Source organism: Vairimorpha necatrix, chromosome 12, assembly GCF_036630325.1.
Source record: "Vairimorpha necatrix chromosome 12, complete sequence".
NCBI classification, from domain to species: domain Eukaryota; kingdom Fungi; phylum Microsporidia; family Nosematidae; genus Vairimorpha; species Vairimorpha necatrix.
This window is the reverse complement of record NC_088827.1, coordinates 816,668-828,776: the sequence shown is the minus strand read 5'-3', so window position 1 is coordinate 828,776 and position 12,109 is coordinate 816,668. Positions and strand designations below refer to the sequence as shown.

Sequence of the window (12,109 nt, the reverse complement as noted above, 5' to 3'; positions counted from 1 at the left end):
TAAAATATACCGATCTTATAATTCTTAGTTGTATTATTTTTACTCAACTCATCTGTCACAATCATATTATCGGTGATGCACGCTTAATCTCCAAATTTTTTTATTGCTAGTAAATGATTGGGCGAACCCTACATAGTAATTCATAGTATTGATATATATGGACTTCTTTCAACTGTTCTCTATAACTTTAACATTGAAACCTACTAATATAACTAACAGGAGCAATAAGATCCCACAAACCACCCATTCTTTGGTCGCATAAGAATTATTTATTTATGATATATATACTGGATTCAAATAAATTTACAAAAGATACACTTAGCGCCATAATTTATACACTTTCATGAATGATATCATCGTACTAACACATATAATCTTTGCTTTATCTACATTTCTTAAAAAGACTTAATAAAGATAAAATAATTTATTATTATGCTTACTCTATTTACAATATGAATATATGAGGCTAGCCTAGACAGTTTATTTCTTTTTCCCAAAAAAGTAAAAATTTTTTAAAAAAAAATTAAAAAATTGAAACAATACCCACAAAACAGTGCAATTTATTTAGATTAATAGTTATATTAGCTGTAGAACTTCGATAGCGTTTTTTTACTTGACATCATTATAATATTTTAATTATTTAAATTAGATTCATTTTAAAATATACATTCTAAAAAACAGAAATCAACTCTTAAAAATTCGTTCATATCTATAAAGAGGGTTAAGTATACATTGAATTATATAATACACAAGAAAAAATTAAGCAGATAAAGAAAAAGGCGAAACGGCAATTAAGTTCTATCGTTAGTATATATAACACCTTGAGATTTCAAATTGACCTAGGTAATAATTTTGCATAGTAAAATCAAATCAGCACCACAAATGCTGTATTTGTAAAAAGAACTGCGTGGTCCTTTTTCGAGATCTTTAGTAAGAAAATCACACCAGAAGATCTACCTTAGAAAATGAGTAAAACTATAATAATGGCGCGGTAATTTCAAATTTATATATCGTAAACTTCACTATAAGCCACATTAAACACTTTATAAGCAGCACAGTCCCTTTTATTGACCTTGCATGTAATTGTATTGATAAAAAATGATCTAAATACTTTAGCGAGACCTATGTGGTATGCTAGCGTTTTTGATGACAAAAGTTGATATTAAATTTTTTTTTTAATGTGTCTACTTAAATAAATAGAAGTGTTAGCTTATTTACACAACAATACAATTATTTGATGTTACTAAAAACATAACATGTGTATCTACGGCTGTATTTTGGCTAATAAAAATTAATCAATAAATTATTAAATGATTTTTTACCAGAGATCCAGAAATGTTAGATATATATTTGTAATTTAAACCCATTTAAAACTCATATCAGAACTTAATTCACACAATAATTCCTCTGAGACATTTTTTATAACTTTTTACATTTAATTGTATAATGGCATGTTACCTTGCGACTATTTTTTTTTTAAAAACGTATAATTTCAAGAATAACACTACGTATATATAAAAAATTTGTAATTGAAAATTCTTATTGTTTTATCTTATGTTTAGGTGTTAAAAGGGGAAAGTCATTTTAGAAAATTTTTTTGGTTATATAATTTTGGGAAAAAATTCATTTAACATCTAAATATAAATAATATAGTTAAAAAATTTTAAAGCTGATTTATTAATAAATAAAAAAACCTTTTTATAAACCATTTTTTAGTTCGAATAAATAGTTGATATCATACAAGTTAGTTCATGTAAATAATCGATAAATAATTTTTTTTGATTAGGGAGATATTTGATTATATTTCAATTTCATCAAATGTCAAATTAAACAATTCTGATGTGTCAATTTTAAGTGTATGAATTGTAAAAATGATTAAAGAATTTCATGTTTGTACTAAAACCAAGAAAGGTATATGAGTTATTAGTAGAAACAATATTTCGATAATGTGTGAAAGTCATTGGAGTAGATTCAAATATCGATCAATTTATTGTAAACTTCTCGCTAACAATCTTTGCAGTTTAATTTTACTTTTGAAATTTTTTATTATTTTTATAAACAAATAAGCAAAGAAGAATTTGTTTTGTTGAATTTAAAATATTTTTTTGGGTTATAAATTCACATTAAAGTAAAAGTAGTTGATATGTTTGTTATAAGGCATTCATTCTACACGAATTCTTGCACAGTGCGAATTTCTAAATAAAATATGAACTTTAAGATATATCATATAACACGTGAGTATATTCTGTATCGTACCATCTTATGTGAAAATATCCATTTATATTTCCAAAAATTGTTGGCGTTTAGCTGCAGACCAAATGATTCTTTACGATTAACGTTCTTATTTCCCTTTCACATCATGTTTTCTATGCTCAAATCGCAGAGAAAGCCTCATAAAAGCTTGCATTTTACCATGTCGTACTAAAGATGAATATTTAATTGTTTCTACTTCGGTTTGAGTCTCATATTTTATTTTTTGTGTAGGATTGTCTTTGATCTAGCTACACTCACCTTATTCTGTGCTTATTAGTTATAAATATATTTGTATTATATTATGTTACTTTTAGGTATTATATTCCTAACGTAATATTCAAATTAGTTTTTAGTGATTTACATGTCTTAAGACATTACAAATTATTTATAACCTTACTTATTTTATCATATATATATCACATCTCGCAATTTTTAAATCTTTAGACTGTCTAGCTTAAGCCTTGCCTTTTGGTTAAATTTTTTATACTTACTTTCACAAAAATAAAACTGGTTGTCGTCCTAAATAAATAGACTCTAGGTATTATTTAGCGCTATGAAAAAATATGCTTCAGTAAAAGACTATTTTCTGCATCTATGATATAATATTTGTATTGAAGTACCTTTGGCATTGATTTTCAATCTATGCCAGGAAGGTGGTGTTATATGTTTTTTTTTGATAATGTCCCCGATAACTGTTATGTAGTTTTATACAAGAAAGATTATAGCTTTGTATATGTTAGTTTTTTACAGGCTCCCTTAAATTTCTGTATTTTTTTGTATTATTATGAAAAAATTCAACAAAAAAGTGTCAAAACCATCATGACGTAATGCTTTACGTTTATTTTAGTCATCTCTTCATTTTTATTGTCATTTCTAATAAAATTCACGTTGCTAAGTTTAAGGCAAGTAGTACTATCGTCATCTTATTCAGTTCTTCTTTTTGGCGACTTACGATAGTATAACTTTCCAGTAACAATATATCAATTCTGATCTTAACGTAAGCTTCTATGTGATGTATAAGGAGCAGCTATTTTTTGCATATTGTTAGGCGAAAAAAAATTTAATAATTTTGTTTTGTACACAATATGGGAATATTATGTAAAAAATTGAGTAATAAACCACGACTAAACACAATTTTAGCTTTAAATTATGTGTCAATGTGTCAAAATTAATATCAATAAAATGCGATTTGTTTATTAAAAAACAAACAAAAAGCACCAAATTCTATTGTATTTAATAGTCTTTAGTATTACTAACAATATTTTATAAATATTTATTCTTTTTGTTGTTTTGGTACCAAACTATAAAAGATTTTTTTTGAAGAACCCCCAATGAATGTATCATTTTTAGTAAAATTCAATTTATTAATCAAATTAGGTATTATTATTGCTACGCAAAATGTAAACGGAAAAGCAGATGTAAATATTAATATTAAGCCTAGAGAAAATGGAAATGGAGATGACCAAGCTGACGAAACTCCTGCTGAAGATGGAAATACCGGAAATGACGAAACTCCTGCTGAAGATGGAAATACTGGAAATGATGAAACTCCCGCCGAAGATGGAAATACTGGAAATGATGAAACTCCTGCTGAAGACGAAATACCAACCCCAGTTGAACTAACGCTCAAGTGTGGGAAAAGAATTGATCCATTTTCCCCTTTCCTGGCCACCTATGAATAAATTTTAGTGTTGTATTGTAAATAAATTTAAATTGAGAAAATTCCTTGTGTATCATTTTCTTTCAACTTTTTTAAAAACAAAAGTTTAAAAAGCCGACTGTCATTGTATAAACATTACATTTAGTCTCAGTATTTATTGAAAATTCTATTGATAATTTTTGTTCATTTTCATATGATCAAAACATGATATACTTTATTCTGGTTAATAAAATGTTTCGATTTTATGCAAACAATCGGTTTATACCTTTTTTGCATTGAAAAATACAATAATGAAGAAACTTCCCACATTATAAACATTGTAACGGTAAAATAATTATAATATGTTAGTACTTTTGCTCCGATTAGAACCCAGAACGGAAGCATATAAGCAGACTAGAGTCCTTAAAATGACTTTAGCAAGCCTAACTATGTCAATCGGACATGGGCTTGATACTGAACAGGAAGGGGTATTCGAGGACCCAATATGTGAATTCCAGGAGGAACTCGGGGTTGCCAGAAGAAATTGTGAGTATAGCTTGTGAAAAGTAATTAGTAAGTAAGATATTTTGTTATACCTAAATAAATAATTAATTATTTACATTATTACAGATTCCTAAAACTTTGAATTTTTATCCTTTTTTTCTCTTCTCGTGTTTCTTTACGATGCATATAGTTTTAAGCTATATGTCCTATTTTCTCATATAAAAAAAACTGCCTCTCTTATCTTATTTAATACTGATTATTTTTCTTGGTATTGCTACTATTCTAATCAGTTTTTCTTTAGTCTCATTTGTTGGATCTTTTTCATCCCTTTAACTAACTTTTCTATTTCCTCTTTCTTATTTTTTTTCTTACTCTTCTTTTTCTTACACATGTTTTCGATTTTTCATATAATTTCATTCCAATTTTTTAAGCTGACTTGACTTTTCTCAGAAAAAAAGATCATGCAGTTCGACACTTGCTCGTCTTAACGCATGCTTTAATGTCACTTCCGCAAATACATTCTTCATTCTTGTTATCGCCCCTATTTTTTACCTCTCTTTATGTAAGTTTCTTGTCTCTTGACCGCGAATCCCACTTGTTGTTCTTTTTCTTTTGTGTTCGAATGTTATGTATTTATTTAATTAAGTTAAAAAAAACTTATATCAAATGATTTTTTAATAAAGATTAAAAATTATAAATAAACATTGTTTATTTGTACTCTTTCTTTGCCTCAGATCAAAACTCTGGCAAGTCAGAACTGCCAAAAGACTTCTTTTCTTGCTTATAAATTGAATTTTGTGATAATAAAAACTTCCCATTTGGTATTATTTTTTATATCTAACGTATAATTGGGCATGTTATCTTACGATATTTTTCTAAAAAAAGCATATGTTAAAATGACTCCATATATATATGTAAAAGGTTATAATCTTAATAATTTCTAAGTAATATTTTATGTTGTAAACGTTTTTATGAGAAAGGCCTGTGTCAAAATTTTTTATGGTTACATAATTTTGTATTAAACAATTATTCGATTTTTAAAAATTCAATTATATGATGATAAAAGCATACATAATACCTAATTTTTATGTTTAGAATTATATCATTTAAAAAACCATTATTAGTTCGAATGAAAAGTCTTTACCATACATGCTACTTCATGTACAAATGAACAAACATTTTTTTTGGTTAGAAAAGTATTTGTTAATGTTTATTTTTCATCAAATATCAACTAAAACAATTCTAATATATCTTTGTCAAGCGTTATGAACTGTAAAGTTAATAAAAGAATTCAAAGGTATGTACTTAAATTTAGAAAGTATAAGATTTAATCGTGGAACAATAATTTTATGATATGTGAAGTCATTGAAGTATTATTTACAAATATCGAACAGTTTTTTTACGTCTTGATATCAATTTTTTGCGGCCAAATTTTACTTTTGAAATTTTTTTTTGTAAAAACAAATAAGCATAAAATGATCAATTTTTGTGATGTAAATTTTTTTTTGGGTATAAAATTTGCATTTGCAGTAAGTCTAAATTTTTTATTTGTTTTAACATGGTATCCATCTGTATCAGTTATTCATCTTACACGACGTCCTGCACAATGCGAAATTCTAAAAAATGTACTTTAACTTATATCATATAAACATGTGGGTTACTTCCTGTATCATGCCATATTGTGTGTAAATTTCCTCTTTTCAGACATTGTTTTTGTTTTGACGCAGACTTTTATGATTCTTTAAAATTCAAAGTTCTTATTGTCCTTGCACATACATGCTTTTTGTACTTAAATCGCAGAGTAAAGCTTCGTTTCTGCTTGCATTTTTTCATGTCGTACTATTATAAATCTTTAATTGTTGCTACTCGATCAAGGGTCTCATACATAATTTTTCTGTAGAATTGTCTTTAATCTCGCCATATTCATTTTTAGTAAGAACTTATTGTTTATGAATATATTTGTTCATTTATAAATGTTACTTTTGAGACATATATTTTTAAAACCATACTCAAATGGCTTTAGTGGGATATATCTCTAAAGAAATCTCATTATCTATAACTATTTTTAAGTTCATTATATAAGATCATTACTGCAATTATTTATAAATAGACTGACTAACAAAAGGACTGCGAGATTGGTAATTATTTCATATAAAATTCCACGTGGCTTACACTAGTTGTATTTGTAAATAAGCAAACTCTAGGCATTAAAAGAACTATGAATAAAAAGATGGCACATAAAAACTATTTGCTGTATCGCCGATAGAATATTTGTCATAATGTAATTATACATACGCTTTTCTTCTATGTTAAGAATATCGTGCTTTATGCTTTTTTGATAATGTCCACGATAACCGCTACATAATTTTGAAAAAGAAAGATTATATATTTTTGTATCTTTTAGTTATTTACAAAAACCGCTTATATTCTTGTATTGAAAAATTTTGTTTGTATCATTATGAAAAAATCAATCGAAAATGTGTCAAAAACATCATGACGTAATGTTTTACACTCAATTTTTTGAGTCGTTTCTTCATTTTTTATTCGACATATCTGTGACATTTACCTTATTAAGTTCAAGCAAAGAACTACTGTCTGCATCTTTTCACTTATATTTTTTGCGCCTTACAAAAGTATAACTTTCCAGTAACAATTTCTCAATTCTGATCTTAACATAAGCTTCTATATAGTGTAAGTAGCAGGTATTTTCTGTATATTGTTAGATCCCAAAAATTAATATATTTAAAGTTTGTTTTGTACACAAATATGCAAGTAAAATATGATATAGAACTTGAGTAATAACCTACGACTAAAATAATTTTAGCTCAAAATTTTTTGTTTTGATGTGTCAAAATAAATATTGATTAAATGACATTTATTTATATAAAAAAATAAACAAATGATTTAAACTCTATAAATTAATATTACTAGTGTTACTAATTATTTTTTAAAATTTTTATTTTTTTTATTGTTTGGGTACCAAAGTATAAATGGTTTTTTTTGGAGGACCCCACAATGAAGGTATCGCTTTTAGTAAAATTAAGTGCAATTTTTAAAATAGGTTTTATTATTTCTACGAAAAATATAAATGGGAAATCTGATATTAATATTAATATAAACCCTAGAGAAAATGGTGATGGAGATGCGCAAGACGACGAAACTCCCGCTGAAGATGGAAATACCGGAAACGACGAAACTCATGCCGAAGATGGAAATACAGGAAACGACGAAACTGCTGCCGAAGATGGAAATACAGGAAATGACGAAACTGCTGCCGAAGATGGAAATACAGGAAATGACGAAACTGCTGCCGAAGATGGAAATACCGGAAACGACGAAACTCCTGCCGAAGACGGAAATACAAGAAATGACGAAACTCCTGCCGAAGACGGAAATACAGGAAACGACGAAACTCCTGCCGAAGACGGAAATACAGGAAACGACGAAACTCCTGCCGTATCACCAACTCTAGTTGAACTAACACTTAAGTGTACGAAAAAAGAAGATCCATTTTCTCCTAATATGGCTACCTATGAATAAATTTTAGTGTTTAATTTTAAAAAATTCAAAATGTGCAAATTACTTCTGTAATCTTTCAATTTTATATTTTTTAAAATTTTACAGAAATTGTGTTAATTACACAATTAACTCTCTGTATTTATTTATAATCCTATTGTGAATATTAAATTCTTTCATATGATAAAAACATGATATACTTTTTGTCTAGTTAATGTCTTTTTCCAATTTACCGCTTATGATGAATTATATCTTTTTTGTATGGATATTGATAATGACTAAACATCTCCACGTTTTAAACAATTAAATATAAAGATTATTTTAAATATTACAACAATGCCTTATTAGTTTTGCAGTCTGAGATGTATGCAATAGAGAAAATAAAAATTTTCATATGTTATTATAATCTGAAAAATATGAATTATAAATCTAGCTCAGAGCCATTAAAATGAATTTTTTGGCTCTATAAGTACATCATAATAAATTAAAACATAATTAGAACTGCAAAAAAGAAATCATATAAAAAACCACCTTTCACATAAATTTTTGAAGCGTGTCTCATTACAGGATTAAGAATATGATAGCTTGTAGGAATGACAGCCTAAGTAAAAAAAAGATGCGGGATTGTAGCGAAAACACCAAATACAAACAACAAAGTTTTTAATTATACTAGAAAAATCATTGTCGGCTAAAACTTTTTTTTTATCATCATTAACGTATAGCTAATATAATTAAGAAAAAAAATCTGAAAAAAATGAAATTTCGATATTTTTAGCACATACATTTCATTTTTATATTTTTTCACAAAATGCGCGCATTTCCTTCATTATTAGCTTGGTGTTCGGCATGCATTCTCTCATTATGTTCTCGTGTAATATTTCATAGTAAGTGTCAATCCTATGCATTCATAATACATTGTATTGTTTTTGCCATCTAATGATTATGCCTGTATATATGCCTCTAAACTGATTATAATTGATAGATAATGCTGTATGTGTGTGGTTTAAAATATTTATAGTATCATCCAAAATTGTACTTAAAGTAGATTTTTTGGATGTATTTGCCTAGTAAGCGTTGTGTCTTGACAACAAGTCGTATTTATGTTCTTACCCGTCGCTAAGGTGTGCATTTTGAATATTTTTTAATTCATGCTTCAACTTAAATACATCAAATGAAGCATTTTTTCCATTCTTAGATTAACAGTCTCATATGCACCTTTTATGAATAGAGATGATTAGACTCTCTGTCTTCGTCTTTACTAATCATTCCTGAGATCTCCTGATCTATATATATTCTACAGATAAACTTTCAAGAGTCTTCTATGGAGCAAGAGACCGGATATACTCCTCGATGAATATTGGTATATCAAGCCTTCTTCGTTGCATTTCATGATATTTCGTAATTCGCCGTTCGATTTTAATGCATGCTGAACAATATTACATTAAATCCAAACATCATTGACAATTTATTGGCAAGAATATCATTTTTTAAGCTTCTTAAGTTCCGTAGCTTAAAATTATCGATTGAGGTGATCCCGATTTTAATTATATGCATTTCTTTCTTTTTTTCTGAATCTAACTACAAGAGCTGGTCTGTGGTGTTTAATCTTTATATCTGTCTTAATAAATGATCTGTTCTCATTTCAAGTCAATTTTGCAATTACTTCCTGGATAAAATGACCCTTGAGTTTCTTTGTCGGCTTTAGTTTGTATTTTTGCGCAGTAACATGTGAATGCATGTTAAGCCATCATTGTGTTTCCTGTGTAATCTGATCCTAACTTTTTTCGCATCTGAACGCTAGGTGTTCCACTGTTTTATTAGATTTTCTACGGAATATGTTTTAGTCTTGCAAGTAGCAGAGGTGAGCTTACCGTCTTGTCATACTTCAATGATGATAATTTATGTTTTCAATGCTTAAAGCAAAAATCATTTCAAAAATAAATTTATAATGTAATTTAATACTAGAAGAAAAATTTTAGTATGAATTTTATAAAAATAATACTCTTTCATAGATATTTTTACAACATCAGATAAAATGACAAGTGCTCATGGCCGAAGATTTAACTTTGAATATGTATAGAATCGCAAAACGAATTTTCTACCAAAATTGGGTCCGTGTACGATAACTGATTATATCATCTTGGAGAGCCGTTAACCATGAAAGATCTAGCCTGTTCTAAGCTTTGAAGAGAATTTTTAACGAAGATTTTACTGACATGTGAAAAAGTTGAAAAGATGTTTCAGGTCAAATCACTGCGAATATACATTAAAATATTGCATTATTTGACAACATAAGCTCTTTACTCGCTAAACTATGAGAGAAAAGAGTTTAAATTATGATTTTGAATTTTTATCTAAGCCAAATACAATATTTATAGAGATTAAAAATATAAAAAACCAAATATACAATTATTTTATTACTAAAAAATTAACTGTCCAACTAAGAAAATATATATCAAATTCAATCTCTTTTTATAAATATTTATATTTAAATATAAAACGTCAATTTCATTTTTAATAATAAACAGAGATTCAATCTTATTTTTGTCGGCGATACTCTCGATTTTACTAATTATATATTGTACATTAATAATTTCCAATATTTCCAAAATTTTATTATTTCTTTTAACTTTAAGTAATGTATCTGCAGGAACTTTATGAGAATCTGGATTAATATCATCATATCTGCTAATAAATAAAATTAAATTTTTTAATAAATCTAGCCATTGAATAAGATCATTATTTTTACTATCATCAATTTCTTGTTTTGGAATTATTGAAATATTACGTAAAAGATTATTAATAAATATCTTTAAATCGCTCAACGGAAATGTCAAGTTTTCATACATTTTACATTCGGCAGATGAAGGACTACTAATTAGTTTGTCCCCTTTTCCTGATACAATGTTCAAAAGTTGATGTTCGAAATCACATAAAATGTTCGCACATGATTTATAATCCAATAGCCTTGTTAACGCACAACCTTCATTTTCTACTATATGCTTGTTCTCATTATTAGACACACATACTTTAGTAGGAAACTCGGACTTGATGCCTTCATGACTTTTTATATCAATATGGGAGTTGGGCAATCGATGGGAATACGTTAAGGGTTCTTGATCGACATTTTTTTCAATTTTTACTTTATTGTCAAATAAAGATAAATCAAAATTGTCGATTGATTCTTGAAACAAAGAACCTTTTATGAATGATAAAAAAAATTTAAAATAAATCATTTAGTGGGGTAAATTCTACTGTTTAAACAAAAAAGATCAATTTATAATAAATATATTAGATGATAAAATATATCTAGGGATCAAACATGTTTTTTACATTCAACATGGTTTATTTATTTTGTATAATTATTTAAATATAATATAGTTTTTATTTTTAGATGCTTAGTTAATAACTATCAACAAGTAAGAGTGTAATGCTTAATTATTTGCAATTACTTTCATTCTTTTTATATTTTCGTAGAATACGCTTATATTACGACATCAAGACTTAGATTTTTATTACTTTGTGTTAATGTTTTAATTGTTCTAATCCTAAAATTAGGGGTTACATTTAAAATATTTAAAAATATATCAACATCTTCCTCTACAAAGTTGGCTCATCAACTAAACTCTTTAACTGAGAAGCGTGTCTTTTTTTTTATCTCAATTATATACGCATTATTTTTTAAAGATTTATAAACACATCCTCAAGCCTTAAACTTAGGGCAACATATTCCTCTATTTCCTTCTTGTCTGATTAATACAACCTTCCCTGGCTAAAAAAATGTTCTTGTTCATCTTATCCATTCTTTTTAATATATATAATATTTTCCATTTGAATCTGTCTTAGTTTTCTTGTACAATTAACAAGGTTGCTTCTTAGGGAGTCATTAAGATTCCAGTATGAAATGTGTTGTTGTAAATCTCTATAGCTCTTTTTAACTTCGTTTTATAAAAACTGTCTTCCTTATTCTTAAAAATTAGATCTTGTAGTGTTCGATTTCATCTATCTACTCTACCATTGGATTGGTGATAATGGGGAGACGTATAATGTAACTCAATATTATGATGCTTACAAAAATTGACATCCTTTTACAATAATTTTCTTTTGACTGATCTAATATAAGCGTTTTTACTTTAACCTTTTCGTTGACTTCTTTTACAAATCTTACTACCTTTTCATCGTTTCTTGAACTAAGAA

The 12,109-nt window shown here is 27.2% G+C and overlaps 3 protein-coding genes across 3 annotated transcripts; 2 read left to right on the top strand and 1 right to left on the bottom strand.

The window, feature by feature from the left end:
• Positions 1 to 3,584: 3,584 nt before the first annotated feature.
• VNE69_12174 (putative SP-containing protein) lies at positions 3,585 to 3,935 on the top strand (the record flags this gene model as incomplete). Its single annotated transcript, XM_065475262.1, has 1 exon — positions 3,585 to 3,935. The coding sequence occupies one exon, from the start codon at positions 3,585 to 3,587 to the stop codon at positions 3,933 to 3,935; it is 351 nt and encodes a 116-aa protein (XP_065331334.1).
• A 3,476-nt stretch (positions 3,936 to 7,411) lies between these two features.
• Positions 7,412 to 7,936, top strand: VNE69_12173 (putative exported protein; the record flags this gene model as incomplete). Its single annotated transcript, XM_065475261.1, has 1 exon — positions 7,412 to 7,936. One exon carries the CDS (start codon positions 7,412 to 7,414, stop codon positions 7,934 to 7,936), a length of 525 nt encoding a protein of 174 aa, XP_065331333.1.
• A 2,396-nt stretch (positions 7,937 to 10,332) lies between these two features.
• VNE69_12172 (uncharacterized protein) lies at positions 10,333 to 11,148 on the bottom strand (the record flags this gene model as incomplete). Its single annotated transcript, XM_065475260.1, has 1 exon — positions 10,333 to 11,148. One exon carries the CDS (start codon positions 11,146 to 11,148, stop codon positions 10,333 to 10,335), a length of 816 nt encoding a protein of 271 aa, XP_065331332.1.
• Positions 11,149 to 12,109: the final 961 nt, after the last annotated feature.